The following is a 25434-nucleotide window of genomic DNA, read 5'->3' as shown; positions in this document are numbered from 1 at the left end:
CTCAGATTTCATAACAAATATCTGAGACGACGTTACCCAATTCACCCATATTGGTACATTCAAGTGCCATAAAAAGCAAGCTACATGCAAGATTTCATTAATACTGAGGGGAAAAAAAAACAGGTTAGGCATCCAAGTTGTGTTGTGAAGAGAGAGCACACACACATTTACTTTAGGGAAGCCTTAAAAATCAACACGCACAAAGCAGACACATACTTGTCACGACAGAACCTTAGCTCGCAAGGCCATCGATTAAAAACAATTGGTTTCAACACACATGTAAGAATAAACAGGTGCGAAGTCTACCAGAAAAACAAAATATATTGATATCTATTTAAAGCTTATCATAATGGCTAAATATTGCTTCTAGCAATATCATTACTTAACTTGTAAAGAAGTAACACAGTATTTTAATTCAGAGAAGGGCATGTTTATGTACAGACCTTAAAGAAATTTGTTATTCCAGGACTTTTAAAGGTGGGCAGAGTAGTCTGGAAAATTCAGCCCTGGCTGGAGGTTAAAGGGCACCAGCACCATTTTCCTTGAACCGTCAACATTATACTTGTGAAAAATGCATTTAACCTTTGCAGAGCTCTTCTATACATCAGGCAGGATAAGGTTTTTTGTCCCTGTACATCTCAGAAATACACATAAGAAGGCCACAGAAGTCAAAAGCCCTTTTCCGAAAAAGGCCTTTGTATATACTGGTTTGATATCTCAAGAAAAGGAGGGGTTATGGATTCATAGATTAAAATGTATCACTTTAAGGCTTCTGAAAGGTTAGCAAGTTGAATTTTTTTCTTAAACTACAGAGCCCATGCCACACAAATAACTATCGAAGATTAGGAAAATATTCCATCAAACATTTCTGCAAGATATCCTGCTTTGTGTGAAACACTGGAGAGAAGTACATTGCAACAGTGAACAATAAGAACATGCAGGATAAAAGAGTTAAAGCTTTTAGGGAAAGTACCAACCTGCCATATGCTTAAATCGGATTTGCCTAAACTTGTTAAAGTTCGGTGAGGAAAACTGGCTTGGGCAATCCATTGCTACTCCTTTGTACCCCATGATATACATTCTACAAAGAGTAACACTTTATTGACAGAAAATGATCACGAGTGCTCCCCTAGGACAGTGAACAATCAAGATCAGAGGGCATCACACAGCAGATAACACAGTAGAGGCGAACGACAAAGTTCAATGGTTTTAGTCTTGACATTTCAGACGAGCACCCTGTTTTCTGATTACAGAAAGACCAACCACCAGACAGCCAATGCAAGAACCACAAGAAAAGACATCACGAAAGGAATACGAGGAGATGAAAAATTACTAGAGTACAGGCGGCACTTTTTGAGAAACTTGTGATCCTCAGGGATTGGAATAGAAACCTTGGGAAGAGTTTCTTCATTTTCTTGCTGGGGCAAGGCTCTTTCAGTAGATCTCTCTTGCCTTTTAACTTTCTCTTCATCCTGCACTAACAGAGCACGTTCCTGTGTCTGCTTTCACGGTAGAAGATCAAGAAAGACAGAGAAAGATGAACAAAATGACAGATGGAAAATGCTCAAAAATGATACTTGGGGATGTGCAAAGGATTTGGGAAGATCTTTTGGACACTGTATGTGACTTGACTTTGGCAATTACACTGGCAAAGTTTCTATAACACAGTAGGGCACTCAACAGGTAATTATTTGAATGGATGAAGGTGAGAAGTCCTCAAAGTTCAAGGACTCATTGGACTTCCTTAGTTATAGTATTTATTCCTCCTTTAAGGATACTGACACAAATTTTCAGTCATTTTTTCATTGCTTTGGTGCTGCCAATTTTTCTTAGATCACTTGGGCAAAGCCAATAATGAAGCATTCTTCTTGCCATCAGAAAAGTTACTTTTATTACAAATAGAATGGCAGAATATAAAATGTTATCCTCATATCTCTTCATATAGACTTAGAAAACTGCAACAGTTCATTCAGTATGGCAATTAGCTTTTGCTCAAGGGAATAAAAATTTTAATCCTATACATTTCAAAGACTGCAAAAGAAAAACAAAAGTATAAAAGTTTATATGAGCTTCCAAGGTCTACCACAAAAAAAAAAAAAAAAAAACACATAACCAAACCCCCACAAATCTCAACAATTACAAACTCCCTCCCCCCTTCAGAATCATGATTTAAAATAATAATAAGGACCATCATGAAGGTTTATACATCATATTAAGCAAATGTTTTTGATGCTTTAAAGGAAAAACTTTTTTTCCAATTGAGAAATTTTTTTCCCCCACCAATTTCTGTACTCTGCCATCCAGTCAAGACAGATGTTTTCTATGAAAGAAAAAATTTGGCTCTAAGTTCTCTCAGTTGAGCCAGCCTTCTCTGATCTGTTTGGAAGTTCGACACTGGTTCTTTGCACACCCCTAAGTGATACGTATCAGGGAGAAAGTAGCTGGGGGACTGGTCAGCAAAAAAACGAAAAAAGGAAAAGAAAGGATGCAAAATTATAATGATTTTTAAAAGAAAATAAGGGGGAGAAGAAAGACAACACAAAAAGAATAGGGTACAATTAAATTCGTTTTTCTCTCTGAATACATATTTACATCTTCATGCAGCTTTTCAACCAGCCATGCGCCGAAATAAGCAAATTGAAAGCTGCGAAATGCAGCAGCAACAATGTTATGTGTTAGGTCAAAGGGCGGTGGATGTGAATTTACTAGTATAGCCAAAAGAAAAAAAAATCACTGAGCAGCTGCTGTTCAGTTCTGGGGGAATTATCTGCCTAGTGCCATGACAAGAGCAAATTCTGATTGAGAAGCACAAGTCATAACAGCAGCTTTACCTCTGGCCCACCAACCTTTCTTTCCGAGGGAAGAACAGAGGTTTTCTTCACCTGGTCATACACAAATTATATCAAATTCAGTTGCCTTGCAATGCAACAACAATGCTGTCAAAGGTGGAAGAGGTATCCCCAGAGAACAGAAATACTGTCCTAATTATTAAAGAAAAAGTAAGATATGCCAGAAAGTAGATTATCCTATATAAAAGGTTATCACAATATAGCTCTTACTTATTGCATTATTCATTTAAAGAGGTAATATCATAACCCTAGAGCTAAAGTACTCCCTGTTGATCTTATTTAATATATAGAAGTCATTTCTTTAAAGTCCACAGAATGAAACAGCCATTCCCAAAATCAGCCCTGAGATGGTTTCCGAAGAGTTTCTGTTAAGACACAAGATATTTTCTGGAAGTGGAGACTGGTTCAAATTTACCAAACCTCATCCAAGAAGGTACTAAGTTACTTCTTCAGACTAACTGAACATCTTTTATTACTTGCACAGAGTCAAATAGAAAACTAGAAAATATGCAGTTATGGTTTGCAGACAGGGTTAGCCAGGTGAGGTAGCAACAAGTGCTTTCTCATAGAGTCATAGACTTAAAGAAAGCAGTCACTGTCCCAGTTCAGGGTACATGCTCCAGATTTGGGATACAGAACTAATGTCTACCTAGACCAGGGAGTGGAGGCTGAGAGGACAGTGAATAGAAGCAACTATATCCTATCATCCCTGATAACTCTATTTCATTGCCCATCATTCGGGAATTCTCCAGCCTTCTTGGTGAAGCTGGTTGAACTCTATTTGGAGAATTGTTAGCCAATTTTAATCACATTTTGAAAAATATAAAATGTATCCTTTGTGAACCAACTTTTATTATCTTCTCCAGTTCCAGAAACTAAATAGTAAGTTGGATAGTTTACCATGAACTCTGAATATAAAAACAAATTTTAAAGAAATTATTAAGACATCACTTTACCTTTCTTAACTAGAATTACTATTGCTTGGTGGGGGCAGGGGGAGCAAGCATGTAATTTAAAAATCATTACACTCACTCATTGAGTCACTGTGACTACTTAAACACATACTTAACCTGTAAAGATTAAGTAAAGAATTTTTGAATATGTGCTCAAGGTAACTTTTAAGATATTCTCATTACACAGATTCATTTATTCAGGTGTAGGATTTCTAAAATAGGTAATAACAACAATAACAGAAAAACATCAGCCTCTAAAAGGTATCTCATCCTCTAATTGTGACTATCTTATAAAACAGTGTTTTAAAAGCTTGATGTTACTCATAAAGATGAAATAAATCATTAACAGTTCTTCTAAAACTGAAATATAATCATTAATACTTGGTATTCTGCATTCTCTGGCTTAGAGGCCTCCTCGGTTTATTATATAATTGTCAACCATTCCAGACATTTCTAAGTTGTGCAAATGTTCAAACAAAGTTTCTAAAAAATGCTTATCCCTTTCCAATTTTGACCTTACTAAATTTAGTAAACTCTCTGGTCCTTGAAGGCACAGTTTGAACATAAAGTTCCACTGGCTTAAGGTCAATTTGTAAACATACACTAGCCAGAAGCATGCAGCTGCAGAGACAGTTCTCAGGGCCTAATCATCGAATAGTAGCTCTAAATGGCTCCCACAATTCGACTGGGTAGTCCATATGACTTAAAAAACAAGGGTTTGATTATGATTGCTTTAAAGCTTGAATGAATTGGTAAGACACCAAAGCTAAATTTCAGCTCTAAACTTTCCGATACAGATTATCAATATACAAAAGCATTTATTTCACTCATTCTCACAATAGGTCACATGGACAAAGTACTCACTCCTTCTCCTGTAGGGATTTGCCCATTGATGTTAAGTGTTCGAAAGGGAGAGTGAGTGGATAAGCGTTTATCCCATTCACTAGGCCGTGGTTCTGGTACAGATTCCATGAAGTTCTTTTTCAGCTCACTGATGCTGGCATGATGTTTTTTGATCTCTTCTTGACTTTTATCTAAATCCTATAGTTGAAAGAACAGAGATGCAAAACAGTAAATACTCAGGGGGAAAAAAACCACACCAAGGGAAGCCCATCATAGACTATGGGCACTGGTAGAAAACACACCACATCCAGGACAGATGTTATTAATCCACAAATTGCACTCAAATTGTAAATATACAATATGGTATATTTGCTTGCTTTTTTTTTTTTTTAACACGGTGCTTTTCTTGGAAGCAGTGACGCATCATAACCCTACAGCTCTTAGCAGTTATATAACCCATAAAGAGCTCGCATCTTAATTTTACAACTCTTCTTCCCATTATGACACAGTGCTAGATCTCCAACCCCTCATCCCAAGCAGGTAATCTCACAACACAATTAGCCTCAGCTTGATATGAACTGATTCAGGCTCAGCTCAGGCAGGATGGAGATAGCAACAGAGAAGGAGAAACTGTTAAATAAAGGACATGGTGAAAGATTCAACTCCCACCACTGTCTGCCTTGCCTTGGTGAGTTGCAACTGTACATTATCCCTCTATCTCTACCTGGAGATAGTTTTGCCTTTTTATTACTAGGTAGCTGTTGCTAGGTTTTGGTAAAGGAATAGCTCTTTCTTGTTTAAAAAAAAAAATTACTACTGAAATTCCTGGCTCAAGTCTCCATAGCAGATTGTTACCATCTCTGAAAAATTACTCAGGGGTATATAATATAATGGATTTTTTCTTTGTCAATACTATCCACACACACTACCTTATGTGTTCCAGTTTCTGACAGCTTCACTTCATCCCTTAGTACCATTCAAAATAGGAACCATCTTCCAGTAACCGTCAGTGGATGGGGAGTGATTTAATAAGAACTTGTCAAATACCTTACATGTTTCCTTGACAACTTAAAATAACTCAACTGTTCCAGCAGATGTGACTGTTGGACAAATGGGGGGAAGCTCTCACAGGGGATATTCCAGGGAGAAATGATCAAAACTCAGCTAATTAAGCTAGAAATAATATGAGAAGTAACATTTAAGTTTATGTAATTGGAGGCATAAACCAACTTTCAAAAGAGAGACTTGGCCAGAAATAATCTGGGAAATGCAACGTGAAGACAAAAACTCAAATGTTCTTTGTCCAACATATTTCTTCAAAAAAATTCAAAAGCTCTATGCTTGAAATCAAAGCATGTGGGAGCCTGTCACTTGATGACTGCTAAAAATTCTGTGTTTATTATATGTCAAGGCAGCTCTGTATCCAAGAAAAGCATAATACTAAATATAGCTCCTAATATGCTGTGTGAATTTTGGGATTAGTCTTTTTTTTTTTTTTTTTTGGCTGCATGGGAAACGGCCTCATTTTAGGGGGTGGGGAAGAACTCATTTAAATAAAAATTTGTTTCAAAAGTTTTTTCCTGGGGCAATATAGGCTTCAATTAAGGAAATTTTCTTCAAAGCAATGTCAGAGAGGAAACAGTATAGGAAAAAGAATCAGTAAGGCATATGACACAATTCTGATTCTGGACAGATTCATTCAGAAAATTCATTTAATAGTCTATTCTTTTTACTTTTGCAAGATTGAATGATATTTATGAGCTTTGAGATCAGCCAAAGAGAAAACTAACCCCAAAAGGGCAATCCTGTAGCTCCCCCACAAGAGTACCTCTTGCCTACTGGGATGAAATGTGAGTATAGCTCATAAACATGGGCTTCACCATGGGGAAACAATAGTTTGTACTTTTGTTCTAGCTGAAAGCAAGAAAAGCATGTTTACTAGCTAAAGAAAATCAGGAACAAGCTTGGTCAAAGACTCAGTAGACCCACCAGGCATGTAAGGTTCTGTGACCTAGCTCCTGACAATCTGCTTGGGCCAAGAATAACTAAACATATTTGTGAGGGTTAAAGGTGTGAATAGAGCAAAACAGAAATGATCAAGAGATGCTATGATAAAACCATAACACTCTGGGTTATTAGCCTCTTACTACAAGAGACTGGTGATTTGTTACTTGTCCTGCCTAGCTTTTGATTGGCTTGGAACCTAAGAAAATGTTTCAATAAAATCAGTAGCTGCTGAGGGAGCTTTCTCCATCCTTCTTAGCTGGCTCTGTTGGAAACCTGTGGGGGCACAGAGTAAAATTAAGATCTCAAAGGGACCTGTTCCAAATAGAATTTGTCACAGACACTTGCTACAGGTTCTCTTTGGGAGATGGAGGAGGAGGCAGTAGATCTAAAAACGAACTCGACCTTATTTGTGCCAGAACAAAGCATTAGTGGGGGTGGGGTAGGAGTAGGGAGAGGAGAGAATGCTTAAAAAAAATCTGCTAGAGTGATGGATAACTTGAGAGAACTTCCTTAAGGGGGGAAAAGCTTTTATAATACTAGAGAATGATGGTTAGCCAAACTACTTTGGCTGTTTTCAGATTAGACACTTTTTGATGCCTATCATCCTATAATTTTAGCAGCAATCAAACCAAACACTTCATTAAATAGAAAATATTCTCAAAAGATAGTTAGTAGTTTTAATTTTCAAACACACACTTGTTTAGAAATCCCCTCTCATGGCTGCCAATGAAATGCTAGGAAAAACACATCACACACAGGGACTTTATGAGTCTCAGAAGCCATAACACACCTCATTGAACAAAGGACAAATATATGATTGGTACTGCAGGTTCCAGTTAAGAGGAAGAATTAAAGGTGGACAAGTCAAGAAACAGGCATGTTTGGAATTGGGAGATGTTACATTGCTGACTATAAGGAAAGCAACTGACATCTGTTAGCCTTCCTAATCTCAGAAGCAGAACAATTCAGGTTTGGTTTCAGTTATGTGCTAAAGCAAAGAGATCTAGTTACCAAGTCTGAAATATCCTAGGGTCCAGCCTAAGAAAACTTCATGTTACATGAGCTAAACATATATAAAGCACTTGGTATTGTGCCCACCACATAGTATATGATTAATGAAAACTGGCCATAATTTTTATTTATTTATTTTTAAATTTACTTATTTATTTTTTCAGAGAATACCTTTCTTTTTAAAAATAATTAATTAATTAATTTATTTATTGGCTGTGTTGGGTCTTCATTGCTGCACGCAGGCTTTCTTTAGTTGCAGTGAGTGGGGGATACTCTTCATTGTAGTGCAGGGGCTTCTCATTGCGGTGGCTTCTCTTCTTGTGGAGCACGGGCTCTAGGCACATGGGCTTCAGTAGCTGCGGCACATGGGCCCAATAGTTGTGGCTCTCCGGCTTTAGACCGCAGGCTCAGTAGTTATGACGCACGGGCTTAGTTGCTCCATGGCATGTGCGATCTTTCCGGCCCAAGAATCAAACCTTAGTCCCCTGCATCGGCAGGCGGATTCTTAACCACTGCGCCACCTGGGAAGTCCCATAATTTTTATTTTTATCAAAGTATCTTATACCTAGCAGGCACTCAAAATATATGTATTGACAATGAATAAGATGAGGTTAACTAATTACTGGAGGCTATTAGAGGTCTACCTAAAAAAGTTTCTTCAAACTCCCACTTTAATAATACTTATCATTACATATGTTCATCTTTCAGGTCTCAGCTTAAGTGTTACCTCTTCAGAGACAACTTCCCTGTCCATCTTATTTAGAGTAGGTCCTTTTTATTAGTACAGCAAACTCTTTCCTTCATAGCTTTTATAATAACTTGGAATTATTTTATCAGTATTTGTTTATTTTTTGTTTCTCTCTTCCACTTGTCCCTACATTTTACGCTTCCTGAAGGCAGGAACCATTTACCATCTTCCTATATAGCTATATTTCCTTTATACTTGAGTTAAATCCCTGATGTCAGAATTTATACCCATTTCTTTTGGTTCTGTCTTGAGTGGAGTTGTTTAGGTCATCAGCTTCCAGGTAAGAGTTTCTGATGTGTAAACATGGCCTGTTTTTTCACTCCAATTTCCTTAATTTTTCCTCATAGAGTTCCTCTAATCTTCTAGTTAGTTTTATATTTCCTTATCCAGTGTGGAGCCCAAAACTTGATAAAGTATATTAATATAGGTTTGATGAAAATCTGACCAATATTGAATACAATGGGAAAATGACCTTATAATTCCTACAGCAGATAGTATGTTACTATTTCTGAACAGGGCGGGGGGTGGGGGGAGTGCAGTTTAATAGAGTTAGATGGACCCTAACACAAATCCTAGCTTTACCAATTTACCAGCTCTATAATCACAGGGAAATTACTTAATTTCTCTAAGCCTCAGTTTTCTCTTTAAAATAAAAATCCCATACCTATAGGCTCGTTTAATAATTAAACTCTCTTACATCATACTAACGACTCATTCAATGCTAGCCTCCCTTCTTTCCTTCCTGTATCGTACTTTTTTTTCTCCTGACTATTCTTCTGTCATTTTCTGCTATCCTCAAAAATTTAAGTCCATTTTGAACCGTGATCATTTCTCCTACTTTTCCACACTCTCCCGGTTCAGAAGATGAAAAAATTGTACAAATTTGATGCTTGAAACATATAGGAGTTTATACGCTTGGACAATTCAAGAACTTGTAAACTTTGATGCAGTTCTTTTTAAAAGTGGGTAAAACAATGGAACCATGGGATACAGAGGTAGTCCCAATCATATATTTTTTAGATAACTATGAGAGATGGAAACTAAAGAGTCAGAAGTAGAGATGGTTGCATATCTTCATGTTTACCAACATGCAAAAGCATTTTAAACCTAAAATTCTCTCATGCAATGGCATGCAAAACCAAACGCAGCATAGAAAGAAGAAAAGGGGTCAGCAAAGAACGCAGAGGTTACAGGCAACCAACTGAAATAAGCTTCAAGTTCATACAAACCTCCAACATTAAATTGCTATGTCTGATATAAATGTTTTCACCATCTAGTCTCTCTCTCTTTTTCTGTGAAAATGAAAGAGGGAAAAACAGAAAAGCATAAAAAATTAAAATGTTGTTCTTGCAGGAAAAAACTGCAAATTGGCAAACCAAAAAAATATTTAAAATTAAATGTCTACAGCGCAGCATATGCCAACATGAAATAGTGACAGAACCACAGGGACACACAGAGGACATGATTATTACCACCAGAAAAGGGATGACCTTGTTCATGAATGATGGAAGAATGCAATGATGTTATTTAAATAGACAGTGCTCCTGGCTTCATTGGCTTCTTACATAACAAGCTGTTTTATGTTCTTTTTTGAAACTGAGCTGTTTGAGGGTTACCTTAAAATGCATGACTTTAAGAAGCCTTGAATCTCCGTGTTTCATGGAGTAGGGAAATGCTTTAAATCATTATTTAGCTTTATGGACATTATTTCAAACTTAGCAGTACTGCAGTATGTTCATCTCTAATACCTTCCATAAGAGAGATCTAAGGGCATTTTATACACGGTCAGTCAATATTCTATTCAGTAAGAACTGATTCATCCCACTCCATGGTTGGGAAGAATAAGACACAGAATAGCCAAACCCATAATTATTAGCAATACTGGGAATTGCTGCTATGATGGTTTCCATAATAAGTATGCATGAAATATTGTCAACGATTCCAAGCATATGGTATCACTGTGAAATGTTTTTTATAAAGTTTAAATATAAAGGATAGATTCGGCCTTCACTAATTATTTCACTGTGTTTGCAAAGATATTTTCCTACTGGAAAGTTTATTTTAATGAAATTTTTCAGTATATCGTATACGATTATAATATCTTTGGTACAGATATGCTTGTATGTATATGCAAATACATACATATGTGTGTGTGTATATATACCTGCTATTTGAAAGTAATTTTGGATTAAGAGAAGTCAATGAAAACAATGGATCACTGTCTTTTTAATGCACTGTGAACGTCAGCATAGGTGATCGTAATGTGATTTGGTGAAAGTGAAAAATGGCTAACCTTCCTCATTCTTATCAGATCTTCAGTTTTTTCTGCAAGCTTCTGTTTTGCCATTATTAAAAAAAGAAAGAAAAATGATAAAATATTGGCTCATTGAAGTTTTTTTGAACCTTCAGTTTATAATTTTTTTTTTAAGGAGCAGGCAGTAGGGGAGAAGAAAAAATTGGGGAATGAGGGGAAAAGGAACAAGTGGCCTAATGGCACAAACCTGTGTTTGGTCACCATTTGAGGTGGGTACTGTGACCTCGATGTGGGTTTTTTCCACCTATATTTAAGAAATAAAGTGGTAAAAACATTTCAGGTTAGTAGGTTTCTATGAATAGCGTCGTTTCCAAATCAGCCGCATCTCTAGGCTGGTTGTGAAATAAGCTGATATGTAAACATCATGATGCAGTCTTACGGGGTTATTACAGGGAAGGACGCAGCTCTCAATAGCAATCTGTTAGTTCACCATTTTCAAAGCTGAAGATGTAATATGGACAGCAAAGGATCAAAAAAGAAAATTAAGGTAACTATTCTATTGATGAAGAAAACACTTTTCTTCTTATTTATTAAAAAGTACTTACTAAAAATAATAATTTAGGCTTAAAAAAGCCATATGTTTTTGTTTTGCTTTTTAAAAAGTGATGTAGAAGTATTTTAAATAACATTTAAAAACAAATTTACAAATGAAGATACTAATGTATGACATACATGACAGTTAGAAACAAAAAGAAAATCTTTACAGTTAAAGCACACATACAATAAACAACATATGACGTCAAGCAGGTAAATAGGAAAAATTTTGTTAGTTGATCAATATATTTAAAGAGGCAAGTTTAACCCTTGAGTTTATTAGACAACAACACATCAAAACAAACTCAGTCCAAATTGTTACTGATGCATGCAATTACTTCCAAGGCTGATTTTTAAATAAGCACACACAGGGCTCAGCTGCAACATTCAACACACCGTAATCTCTCCAGGGAGTTGAAGCCCCATGTGTTTGGTGGATGGGAAAGATTCATCCTTAATAGTAGGAAGAGAATAACTAAAGCCTCCTGCCTAGCTTTGAAATACCTTTAGTAGTAGTCATTTTATATACCCCAAATGGCATAAGCATAAATTTAAAAATGAAAACTGTTAGGAGAAAGCATAATAGAGTGAGCAATACCTAAAGTGCTGGATATATCAAGAAGAGAAAAATGTTTTTATTAAGGGTCAAATCAATCATTTGGTATCATTATGTTCTTTACAGAACCTCACTAATCTGTGGTTTTGATGTATTCTCTCTATTTTTTTTTTTTTTTGGCTGTGCAGCTTGCGGGATCCTAGTTCCCCAACCAGGGATCGAACCTGGGCCCTCAGCAGTGAAAGATGGAGTCCTAACCACTGGACTGCCAGAGAATTCCCTTGACATATTCTTTTTAATCACACTTGGCAGCATTACCTCAGAATATAACGTCATTGTGCCATTTTTTCTAGGACTGAATGTAAAGAACATGACACCGAACTTTGTGACACTGTCAAATCATAACCATATCTGGCTACACCCTTTTAACTACTGGGGTAATTAACAATTTGGGTTATTTCTACTCCGAACCCCAGTATACTTGCTGCATGGCCATTAAGTTATTTCACCTCTCTGAGTTTTAAGTTTTTTATTGATAAAGTGGAGATAATATCTTCATAGGGTTGTGAATTCTTAGCAAATGGAAGTTTTCAATTTTTTTTGTAAAGCTTAAATTGCTTGTTTAAATGAATAATGACTTCTTGCTTTGAGTCCTTAGCAATCCAACAGTAAGAAACTGAGAGCTTCAACTTCAGCCTAAGAATGGAGACCAAGTAGCAACAGTAGTTCTATGTATGCTCCTACAGAGAATATTGAGATAAAGATGCACATGAGGAAAGGTACTATCTCTACACCTGCAAAATAGGTGTTGTCAAATGACTCAAGATGCCAAAAAGCTATCTCCATCTGGCACCAAATAGTGTTAGGTAATGAGATTTCCACAGTTACAAGGCTACTTATTACTATTGCTGCTTTATATAGTAAATACAGCTTCAGGCAAATTTCATAATTACTTTCTAACTGCTACAAATAAAATCAACTCAGAGTCACCCTTAACTCTGTCACTACTACTACAGTAACAGAAGGTTATCAGAGGTGGCTTTCAGTCTGATCTCAATACAGGTATCTCAAAATGTATTTATATAGAATTAACTGGCAAGAAGACCCCCTACTGGCACTTAAATGGTGAGCATATAACAGGAAGTAATCTCTCCACTCTGCTGAATGTCCCTAGAGCAAAGGGAATCTTTTTTTTTTTTTACACAATAAACGGCATATATTTAGACTGTACAATTTGGTACCCCAATCTCCCAATTCATTCCCCCCCAACCCTCCCAAAGGGAATCTATTCTTGAAGATACTTGTGTCTTCCAGATAGGCAAAAGAACAAATAAGTTAGCAGAAAGCTAAAGGAATCTTAGCCACCAAAGAGATTCCCTGGCGAATTCCAGTAATCCAGCACTTTCCAGTCAGTATCACAAATGGAAGGACAGTCAAAAGTGCCAGGTGAGCTACCCTAACATTAAAAACTGAAGTAGTCTAACATCAAAAAGGCACTGTTGATACTGAACCCAGTGGCCAATGTCAGACACATTTGGCTAGATACAAAAATGCAAACACCTAACATTCACTCAATTTTTCCCGCCTCTGAACTCAAGTTGGTCCCAAAGGACCATAAAAACTGTATGTTATATTGAATAGTTTTTTTTTTTTAATACAATCAAAACAGAGCCAGACTGGCCACTGCTCTATAGATAAACTAGATGTTGAACTGGCTCCAAAAGAACAGGATTAATCCATCTGCGAAGGTGAGAGCACTTACTAAGGTCTGACACGGTTTTAAATTTCTTAACAGACATTTAAAAATGCAATATTTCTTATAAAGACTGCTTCTATTAATTCCTGCTGTCAACAGTGAGACTCGTATTTACTTCAATAAATCAGAACTGACAGCTCAACTCCATCACTGCTTAAATGTATTTTAAAAAGCTTATCAACATATAAAAGATCAGTCCAGGTACTGTTACTCCTGGGAAATCCACTAATTAAATTGGTGATTTTTCAACAAAGTTCAGTGACTGTGGGTACAACCAACTCAGAACTGTAATCAACTCAGTAGTATAACCTCCCCTACATAATGGATCTTCCCCTTTTTGTAAAGTTACTTAATATCTGAACAACCACATAGATGTGCTTTATATAATATCTGGATATTCTGTGGGTATGTTACACATATATCCATTTTAGGAAACCAAATTATATTTTAATCATACTAGCAGAGCTTACTCTTAGAAAGGAATGTTGAGATTCCTTCTGGATGAGTAAAAATTACTTTTATAAACAGATGATCACAGTGCTAGTGTGTTTTACAGACTCATTTTTTAACATTTAAGTTGGGTAAAGCTGTGGGTCGCCTGAAAACTTCTGGGATAGCTTACAGAACTTCATGACATTATTCTATGAAAATATTTTACAGGTTAATGGGAGATACCTTCTTTCAGAAAGAGGGAGGAAGAAATAACTTTGTTAGGATTCGACAAAAACCAATGCTTTGAGAACCCTCCTGGTCAAGGGGTCAAGGCCTCTGAACCAGAAAGGGAATCAACTAGACATGTGGGCCTATGACATACCTTCCACGCTTCTGTGGGCTCTGGCTCAGGTTGCTCAGGTGGTGCCTCTTCCTTTTTCACTTCAACCTGCACTGTTTCCTCCGGTGCTTTAGAAACCACTGCTTTTTTGACAGGTGCACCTGGGACGCTGCTTTCTGCGGCCTGACTCTGAGCAATGGCTGGTGCAGAGGTGGGCCGAGGACTTCGGTCTGCTGAATCAACAGCCGCTGCTATGTGAAAAAGGCAAAAGCGAACGATAAGTGAAGGCAAAAGTCACTGTACTACTTCACCGCCACCAGGTGAAATAATTGTGACTCCAGGACACATACGAGTGTCACAGGGTCCAGTGGCTATCATACAGAAGGTAAAAAATGAATTATTAGTGCTGTGGCAGGTAACCAATGGCAATAATGGCAATAAGAAAGCTAAAAGTACCCTAACAGACAAGCTAAAATGTCCTGACAACCATGTTTCATAAAGAGTGGGACAGCAGGTGGAAGGAGGGTGGGTGGGGATAGCAAAATACAAAAAAAGAAAAAAAAAGGAAAACATTTTATTAAAACGTTGGCAAGATTGTTGAACCTTATAATCTATTAGTTTAAAAAACCTGCAAGGTAGTCTGTGAAGGAAAAAAAAGGGGTTAAGTTTGATTTCTTCCACAAAGGCTTTTTAAAATAAAGATGCATTTATTTATAGGTGATTTCAGGAAAGTAAAAATATATCCTATGAAATAGGATTAAGTCTGATTTCTTTGTTAAGCCTCCTTGGAATGATTACAAAATAACTTGATAAAAGAATATGCTTATAAGACATGTATATTTTTTTGATGCTTGTTTAAGGGCAAATCTTTGAACCAGACACTTTCCTTTTTAATTATTTGATTAAAAAATAAAATTCAATCTATTTAGCCAGTTTATGCCTTTTGGTTGGGGCATTTAATCCATTTGCAGAACACTCTGACATAAATTGTAGCAAGATCTTTTTCAATCCACCTCCTATAGTAATGAAAATAAAAATAAACAAATAGGACCTAATTAAACTCAAAAGCTTTTGCACAGCAAAGGAAACCATAAACAAAACGAAAAGACAACCCACAGAATGGGAGAACATATTTGCAAGCAAAGTGACTGACAGAAGATTAATCTCCAAAATATACAAACAGCTCATGCAGCTCAATATCAAAAAACAAACAATCCAATCAAAAAATGGCTGGGAGATCTAAACAGGCATTTCTCCAAAGAAGACATACAAGATGGCCAAGAGGCACATGAAGAGCTTCTCAACATCACTAATTATTAGAGAAATGCAAATCAAAACTACAATGAGGTATCACCTAACACCGGTCAGAATGGCCATCATCAAAAAAAATCTACAAACAATAAATGCTGGAGAGGCTGTGGAGAAAGGGAACTCTCCTACACTGTTGGTGGGAATGTAAATTGGTACAGCCACTATGGAGAACAGTATGGAGGTTCCTTAAAAAACTAAAAATAGAGCTACCATATGATCCAGCAATCCCACTCCTGAGCATATATCTGGAGAAAATCATAATTCAAAAAGATATATGCACCCCTATGTGATACTGAGTGAGAATCCCAGTACCTCACACAGAGAAAGGCAAATATCATATGATATCACTTACATGTGGAATCTAAAAAACTGGTACAAATAAACTTATTCATAAAACAGAAATAAAGTAACAGATGTAGAAAACAAACTTATGGTTACTAAGGGGGAAAGGGGCGGGGAGGGATACATTGGGAGATTGGGATTGACATATACACACTACTGTATATAAAATGGATAACTAATAAGAACCTACTGTAGAGCACAGGGAGCTCTACTCACTCTACTCAATACTCTGTAATGACCTATATGGGAAAAGAATCTAAAAAAGAGTGTGGATATATGTATATTTATAACTGACTCACTTTGCTGAACAGCATAAACACAACATTGTAAATCAACTATACTCCAATAAAAATTAATTTAAAAAAATAAAGTTCAAAACCTTTGGCCTTTAGTCCTTAAAAAAACCAAAACAACCCTTTGAGTTCTACCCTACCTTCTTCCCGAGTCGTATCAATTTGCATTATTGCTCCTATTCTCTAACATATTTAGGGCAGCAGTTCTCAACCAGGGGTGATTTTATCCCCCTCAGAGAACATTTGGCAATGTCTAGAGATATTTTTTGGTTGTCACAACAGAGGAGAAAAGCAGGAGGGGGTACTGGCTCAAGTGTGTACAGGACAAGATTGCTAGGTTAAGAAACCCGGATTTAGGACAAAGACTGTATATAGGCTATATACAGACTTTTAGAGGGAATATACAATATAAGCTTACGACAAAAGCTTGATCTTTTCACAGAGTTAAGTGTTGTTTTGGTTTGGATTGCTGGCTATCTAAGTTTCAGATCACTGGCTTAAAAACAATCACTCAGGGACTTCCTTGATGGTCCAGTGGTAAAGAATCCGTCTTCCAACACAGGGGATGCAGGTTCAATCCCTGGTCGAGGAACTAAGATCCCACATGCCATGGGGCAACTGAGCCTTCATTACAACTACAGAGCCCACGCGCTCAGAAGCCTGCATGCCACAACTAGAGAGAAGCCCACATGCCACAATGAAGATCCTGTGTGCCTCAACTAAGATCCAATGAAGCCAAAAGTAAAAAAAAAAAAAAAAAAGTACTCATACTCTTTTCATGATTTTTATCTTCATTCTTCCAGGAACTAAAAGAAAACATCTATATACTTTGTAGTAGACCTCACTGACCTGGCAATGTCTAGGAATGTAGTGTGTTTCCACATGATTTACTATTTCTGATAATAGATCATTATCCCTCATGTGTTAAGACTTTTAAGTTTTAACTATTTTACATGGAAATCTTTATAAATTTTTATTACAAACTTTCCTGCCTTCTTACACTGAGTATCCTGTACTTTCCTTTTTCTGATAAATTTAGATTTATAAGTAGTAAAAATTAGGTTAAACAAAGGAATGCCATGAATCAGAACAGATTTTAAAAAACCAAAATTCACAATTACTTCATATACACCACACCAAGAAAGAGACGCTTGATGGTCTGTAATGATCTGCAGTGAAAGAAATCACTCCTCAGAGGATACACAGGAAAAACAACAGAAACACAAAGATCTGCTTTATCTTTCAATGAAAACTCTGTAGGCTCTTGCAAGTCCCTGCTACTCATGGGTGCTCTAAGCCAGTCAATGCAAGAATGGCAGATGGCAGACCAAATCTAACAACACAGGGGAATGTGACAAAATATTTTGCTCACAGTTGTGTTAAAGTATCATTATACATGTGTATTCACACCTCCTCTCAAAGAATTAATTTGACTCTGCCTGGCATCAGAGAAACATAGCCCATGCTTCCACCATGTGTTATTTTGCCACTTGCATTTGGTTTTTTTTTTTTTTTTTTTTGGATTTGTCCCTTCACTTTTATTTTTTAAGTTTTTAAAACATGAAATGTTTCAGGCATACAAAAAAAGTATAGATGATGAGATAACAAAGACCTGTGTATCCACCAGCCAGCTTCAAAAATAAAACATAACAGATACAATTGAAACCCCCTTTATTTGTTTTATTTCTCCCAGCCCTCGACCCGTCAGGCACCTTTATTTCTCACCCAAGGACCGCACCCCCTTCCACAGCCCTCTAATGCGCTACTCCCTCGGCCCCACCTTCTTGTACGCCCCCAAGCAGCTTGTGTTGCAGAACCACTTTTGTTGGCCCTCGTGGAAGAGGAGCTCGGGGCCAGGGCTCCCGGTCTTGGTGTAGATGTAAGCCCCGCACTGGTCACAACAGTTGGTTTTCAGTCCCTTGTTGGCCCGGAATTTGGAGAAGCAAGAATCTGCAGAGCCGGTGCACCACGCTGCCATTGCTGACCTCGTGCAGGACCTCTCCAATCTTCTGGCATATACTGCAGCGGGTGGCATCAGCGGGATCCCCAGACTGGGGGATTGGGCGCTGCTGCTGGGCCTCATACAGGGAGAGACAGACGGACGTGCAGAACTCATGGAAAGAGCCTCCTGAACCAGTCTGGGCTACAACTGAGTCCTTGGTGTTCCAGATCTCCTTCTTGCAGAAGGTACAGGTCTTTTTGCCAGAGGGCTTCTTGGAGAAAGTGGTGAGACAGGATGAAGAGCAGAAGAGCTGCGGCAGCCCCTTGTGCTGGTAGGCCATCTGGCCCTTCTGCAGTGGTGTCCGGCAGTGGGCACAAGTCATCTTGGTGCCTACGGCAGAGCGCCCAGCCCTCTGTGCCACGCTCGAGCGTAGGGACATGCAAGGAGAGCGCCGGGGCCGGAATGGCACAAAGTCCTCATCGTTGGGGTCATCTACCATGGCATCAGAATCCTCATCTGACACTGGAATGCTCTCAGTGGGATCCACAACCTCAGGTTTTGGAGGCTCTAATCTTCTAACGCGCTCGCTTCTCTTCTGCACCCTCTCAGGCGGCTTCTCACTCGCCTTCCCAGTCAGGCCATCTCCTGGCAGGGAAGGGTGTCCAGGGGGGCTAGGGCCCCCAGGTTTGGTCTGAGAACTGTTGATTCCATCCCCCAGAGCCTCTCCCACTGAAGGGCTGGGGGGTCCATTTGGGCTCTGTGGCTGCCCTTGGGGAAGCTCCTCCTCCTGCCCAGGGGAGCCCCTTCTCCCCGTAGCTATGGAGGTGGTCTCCTCCTCTTCAATATGTGGGGACTGCAGGGTTATTGGAGAATCTGGAGCCAAAGGCTCTAGTAGCCCCTCAGGTGAAGAGGGATTTGCCCCAGCCCCTGGGTCAGGTGGCACCACCTCAGGGGTCTGACCCCCTGGTCCAGGTTCTAGGGTTTGATCTCCTGCATCCCATGCAAGGGTCCCCTCAGGACCATGGTCCACCTCTGGGGGGGAGGGGGCTTTATAGAGCAGCCCCCCCAGCCCCAGCAGCTCAGTGGCTCCATCCAGGACTCCAGGGTCTTTTTCCAGACCAGCAGGGGTATCAAGCAGGTCCAGGGCTCCTGAGGATGGAGAAGGGCCAGGGGGGGCCCATCCTCGAGTTGGGGCAGTCTGGGATGCCAGTAGATCCTCTCCAAATTCCATGTCTACTGGAAGGTCTCCAGCCAGGGGCTTCTCTGGCAGGGTCAATGGGTCAAACGGACTGGGGGAATCACTGGGGTCCATGAGGCTGACTGGATATGGGCTACGCCATGCAGCAGGCGCCTGCCTTGCATTTGGTTTTAATCCAATACTAATATTGCAGAGCCAAGTGATTTAAGTCTTCAGCATTCCTAGCTCTAGCAATCCATACCATATGTGGAAAAGTAGGTATAAGTATGGAAACTGGCAGTTAGAAACAGAGGCAGAAAGTTGCATCATTTGTAAAATGTGGAAGATATTAACTTTATAGGATAGTTGGGGAAGGCATACTCAATGGATATAAAAACACTTTACAAATCCTAAGTATTAATAACTTTAATGTCATACCTAAATCTTTATTTTTTTCCTTACGGGCTAATATTATTTCAAGAGTATGTTGAGCAAAAACTAATCATGTATACATTGATATGCAATTCAAGTGAAACATATCACCTAGGAGCTCTGGAAAGAAGCAAATTCCTTTTCTCCATAAGAAGGTTACAAAAACTATGGATCACAACAGAGAATCATGGTAGTGACTATGCTTCTTGTCTTTTTAAACAGCTTGCGATATGTCACATACCATAAAATTCACCCATTTAGACTGTATATAATTCACTGCTTTTTAGTATATTCAGTGTTTGAGGTAATGATTACTTTTTAACGTGTTTTGGCTTTTTAGTTTTATGAACTCATTTGTTAGCTATTAAAAAACTTTGGTGTATATATAGAGAACATCTCACTTGAAAAATTCAATGATTTCCCATCTCTGAAGGTCTAGACGGAGAAGAGTGCTGGCTGTGATCATCCTGTGGCCCCATTAACTCCAGAATGACATTGCTCTTGTCTGACAACAACAGAATCTTAGTCACGTATTAGAGCAGTGAAGAGTAAAACTCAAAATGATCATCTTGAGTAAAAGGAGTCTTAGATTCTAGTTCCAGCTCTGTTACTCACTAGCACAATTCCAGCTAGTATGGTGCAGGTACAATGGGTATGCACTGGATCAGTGGTTCCATTATCAGAGAGCCCACCTGATTCATCTATGGATCTTGAAAAACAAACCAAAAAATCCAGCTGATGCTCAATTCCACCCCAGACAGATGTGGTATCTAAGAGTAAGGCTCAGGCATTTGTTTTGTTTTAAAGCTCCAAAGATGATGTGGATGTATTCCCCTGGCAAGAATCACTGCAACCACTACTCACTGGATGGATGAACAGCTTGGTTATGTGACCCAAGTAACTTTATATAACTTTTTTGTGCCCCAGTTTCCTCCTCTAGTAAAACAAGAATTCCTAAATGCTTCTTGTCCACTAGGTTGCTGGTATCAAATAGGAATATATAGAAATGGTTTGAAAAGCAAAAAGTGCAACAAAAGTATAAGCTGAAAAACCCTTGTCATTATTAGTGTATCCTTGTGACTTCCCACTCTCTTGTATAAATTGGGATCTGAGCCAGTTTTAGTTCTTCAGCTGGTGAAGCAGATGCTCTGAGCACCAGATACAACAGAAGAGAAAGGGAATGTTCATTAAAATGAGGCCCTATCTTATAATGTAATTCTCATTAAAGTTCCCCTAATATACAAGGCTAAGTCAAAAATTTATCCGCACTCCGGTTATATTAAAACTTCTGTTGGCCACACTGTTTTATCAGTGCTTTTCACTCAAGCCTACTGTCTCTCCAGTCACTGTTGTGTAGGTGTGAATGTGTTACATCAGTTCATTTGTAACCACAGTGCGAGCAAAAATGGATGCCCCACTTGTGATTTTCATTAAAGAAGAGCAGCGTGCAGGGATGTGTTTTTTGTGGTCTGAGGGTGTACCTGGGGCCGTCATTTATTGAAGACTTGGTGCGCAGTATGCAGAAAGTGTTTTGTCATGAAGAAGTGTGTATGGATGGATAGAGAAGTTCAAGGAAGGTTGCACAAGTGTTAGCCATCAAGAAGGAGCCAGATGACCATCCACATGAAGACAGCGGAGCATTTGTGGCTCACAGCTCAGCCTAAAATATTTTTTAATGAGGGGATATGAAAGTTTGTTGACAGAGGGACAAAGTGTATTGAAAAGCAAGGAGATTATATCAAAAAATGAGGTATTTGTCTTTTCTAAAAGTTAATTAAAATAAATTCTATAGCCAGAGTGCAGATAATTTTTGACTTACCCTTGTACCATCTCTAGCTTAGAGGCTTATAGTAATTTAAAGGAAAAAGAAAAAATAGAGAGGGAGGCCTAATAGTGGAAAGTCCCTCTGTTAAGAAGAATGGAAAAGGATCTAGAAAAAGGAGGGAAAAATAGTTTCCATAAACATGTTTCCAGTTCTTATGCTGAGAATACAGCACACAGAGAAAAAAAAAGACATTTGAAAACAGAACTACACAAAATTTGTCCTACTCAGTTTATATGTAATTCAGATGCTTAAAAAGATAATATATGGGGGCTTCCTAGGTGGCGCAGTGGTTAAGAATCCGCCTGCCAATGCAGAGGTCACGGGTTCGATCCCAGCTCCAGGAAGATCCCACATGCCGCGGAGCAGCTAAGCCCGTGTGCCCAAAAAAAAAGATAATATATGTAAAATGTCCAGAACAGGGCCTGGAACATACTAAGTGCTCAGTGAACTAACTGTTGACATCTTTAATTCTCCCTCTACTACGAAAAAGAAGTCATCATGGTAAAGAGTAAGAAACATGGCAGTGGGACAACAGTTCTAGATTCTATTCCTAGCCCTGTCACTGACTATGTGACCTTAAGCAAGTCACTTAAATCCTAAGGTTAGGTTGTGAGAAATAATAAACATCAATGGGTATCCTTTCCAGAAATTAGAAGAAGAACAGTTCAATAAAAGTAAAAAGAAAATAATAAAGATACTGGCTGGCGTAAGTTAAATTAAAAATATACAACAGGAAGAAAACAAAACCAAAAGTTGGTTCTTTGGAAAGATTAATAAAATTAATACATCAGCAGCAGTTCAAAAAAAAAAAAAAAAAAGAGGGGTGGGTGTAACTTACCAATATGAGGAACACAAAAGGGGACATTGCTATAGATCTTACAGATATTAAAAAGATATAACCTTATGGCAATATATTTGAAAATTCAGATGGAATGGACGTTTCCTAGAAAAACGCAATTATCAAAACTGAAACGAGAACCAGAACATCTTAATTGTCCTTTCTAATAAAGACATCGAATCTGTAAGTAAAGAACCCTCCCACAAAGGGATCTTTAGAACCAGCTGGCTTTATAGGTGAACTCTTCCAAACACTAAGGAAGAAATAATACCAATCTTACACAAACTCTTCCAGAGAAAAGAAAAAGAGGGAATCCTTCCTGATTTACTTTATGAGGTCAGCATAAACTTGACACTAAAACCTGACAACAACATTACAAGAGAGGAAAATTACAGGCCTACCTCTCTCATGAAAATCATTGCAAAAAGCCTAAAATGATAGAAGAAAAGTACATTATGATCAAATTGAGTTTACTTCAAGAATGCCAAGAAAGCTTACCAGTGGAAAGTCAGCCAATGTAACCTACCATGTAACATAAAAAAAGGTGAAAAATCATATTATTATATCAACCAATGAAGTGAAAAGCATTTGATAAAAGTCACCGTTCATTCACAATAAGAACTCTTAGAATTTTCCTTATCTGATAAGAAGTAGCTACATAAAACCCAGAGCAAACATCACACTAGATGAAATACTGATGCTTTCTCCCTGAGACTGGGAGTGAGGCAAGAATATATAAAGAACCCCTACAAATTAATAAGACAGACAACCAATAAAAACATGAGCAAAAGATTTGAACAAGCACTTCAGAAACAATGATATGTAAATAGCCTATAAACTAAGAAAAGGTATTCAACTTCATTAGTGATCAGGATTTGAGTGAGAAAAAAATTTTTGAAGTACTTTTCTCGGGACCTCCCTGGTGGTGCAGTGGCTAAGAATCCGCCTGCCAATGCAGGGGACACGGGTTCGAGCCCTGGTCCGGGAAGATCCCACATGCCACAGAGCAACTAAGCCCTTGCACCAAAACTACTGAGCCTGCGCTCTAGAGCCCGCGAGCCACAACTATTGAGCCCACGCACCATAACTACTGAAGCCCATGTGCCTAGAGTCTGTGCTCCACAACAATAGAAGCCAGCACAATAAGAAGCCCATGCACTGCAATGAAGAGTAGCCCCTGCTCTCCACACCTACAGAAAACCTGAGTGCAACAACAAAGGCCCAATGCATTCGATAAATAAAAAATAAAATAAATAATTACAAAAAATAGAAAAAAATAAAGTATTTTTCTCCTGAGCACAGAAGATTAAAGAGAGGGACAACAGCTGTAATAGGAAATTCTAATGCACTTAAAATATCACATAGATAGTGTGGAACATAAAAATCATGCTCACATTCAACTAAATAGGAAAAATAATCATCTTATTTCCAACATTTATTTATTAAGCACTTACAGTGTAGCAAGTGCTGTGGTAATTATCAAGACCAACACCAGTTAAGATCATGTATCTTTAAAATGTTCTCAAACTGTAAAGATGGGAAGAGGGCATCATGGAGTATATCAAGGAAAAAAGGGCTTGATCTAGATATCAGGAAATGTGAATCCTGTCTTAAATTTGCAGTACCAAACTAGTTAACAAGTAGGTTAACTTTGGACAAATTGCTTTTTTAGCCTTCAGGCTCTATTTCTATAAAATAAGTTGGCTGGAATAAATGACTTCAAAACTCCTCTAAGCCCCCCAAACTCTGTGATACTAATGGTAAAGCCACTGTCTTCCTTTAGAATTGTCTTACATGCTTTAGTTTTGGAACCTCAAACATTACTACAACATTTGAAAACAAATTTTTGGAGATTTTCCCCCTAAGAACATAGTGTGTAACTTTAATAAGAACTGGCCAATATTAGTCAATAGACAGAGACATCAAGGTTTTTTGAAATCTTGAATTGTGAGGTATTTACAGCTAGAAAAATAGAGACAGTCAACATGTGATGTCTACAAGTAATAGAAGCATCTTTATAAGTAAAGCTTTCTAATTTGTTCAAAGTACCAAAGCTCACCAACCTTTGAATTGTTGGTTATTTTTGCTGTTAGAAAGAAAATATACATTGGGCATAGTATCTATATAACAATGAAATTTCATTTAGTGCAAAAAGCCATGGGATATGGTATCAGACAGACATGGGTTTTTGTTAAAGCTATCTGTGAGATCTTGAACAAGTTGCTTAAACTTTTCAACCTCAATTTTCTTACTAAAAAATGGGGATAAAATAGTAAGAATAATAGCTCCCCCAAACTAAGGTAAACTGGAGGTAGGGTGATTCATCGGACACGAAGGAGATGCCTAATGTTGTTATAAGAATATGGCAGGCATGAGGCTTGAGTCATCATACCTCAAACTCAACATGTCCAAAAGAGGAGTCTTGATTTCCTATATCCCCAACTCTGCTCCTCTCTCAGACTTTCCCACTGTACTAAATGATCAAGCCTAGGAATAAACCTTGATTTTCTTTTCCTTACCATCTCTAACACTTAATTTATCAGTAATTCTGTCAGCCCTACTTCTGAATTGTATCCCTGACCAGTTTTCACCGTCTTTAACAGCAATAATCAAGTCCAAGCCGTCATCATATCTCACCCAGATCCTACAACAGACTTCACCGTGATTCTGCTTTACTACCTGGGTAGTGGAGTAGATCTTTGTACTAGCCACATGTGGCTCTTTAAATGTAGTTAAAATTGAGTTCCATGGTTTCACAGCCACATTTCAAGTTCATAATGGCCACGTGTGGCTAGTGGCTACCAAACTGAACATCACAAAATAGAAGATTTTCATCAGCATGGAAAGTTCTATGGGACAGCACTGATCTAGACACATGCCAAGCTCACTCCTACCTCCCGTTCTTTGTACTTGCTACTCCCTCTTCAAGAA

General features: G+C 38.2%; 2 protein-coding genes across 15 annotated transcripts in view; both read right to left on the bottom strand.

Annotated features, from left to right (window-relative positions):
* EPB41 (erythrocyte membrane protein band 4.1) overlaps positions 1–25434 on the bottom strand; it is a 168665-nt gene that overhangs the window by 32340 nt on the left and 110891 nt on the right. For 5 of the 14 annotated variants that reach the window (XM_057702769.1, XM_057702777.1, XM_057702759.1 and 2 more), the window contains exons 12-14: positions 14386–14594; positions 9641–9703; positions 4667–4843 (exon numbers count right to left, since the gene is read on the bottom strand). In XM_057702769.1, coding sequence (XP_057558752.1) covers positions 4667–4843; positions 9641–9703; positions 14386–14594 — 449 coding nt within the window. Of the gene's footprint in view, positions 1–1391; positions 1500–2145; positions 2450–2831; positions 2883–4666; positions 4844–9640; positions 9704–14385; positions 14595–25434 lie in introns of those variants that run through there. The other 9 variants (XM_057702793.1, XM_057702853.1, XM_057702835.1 and 6 more) reach the window with 6 other exon arrangements.
* LOC130833340 (zinc finger MYM-type protein 3-like) lies at positions 17457–19701 on the bottom strand. The gene is given in 2 exon segments (XM_057702886.1): positions 17457–18241; positions 18243–19701. Coding segments are annotated over 2 exon segments (1491 nt in total). The 5' UTR covers positions 19544–19701; the 3' UTR covers positions 17457–18051.

The sequence above is a fragment of the Hippopotamus amphibius genome, chromosome 1 (genome assembly GCF_030028045.1).
Source record: "Hippopotamus amphibius kiboko isolate mHipAmp2 chromosome 1, mHipAmp2.hap2, whole genome shotgun sequence".
Classification (NCBI taxonomy): Eukaryota; Metazoa; Chordata; class Mammalia; order Artiodactyla; family Hippopotamidae; genus Hippopotamus; species Hippopotamus amphibius.
This window is presented reverse-complemented; position numbering and strand designations above follow the sequence as displayed.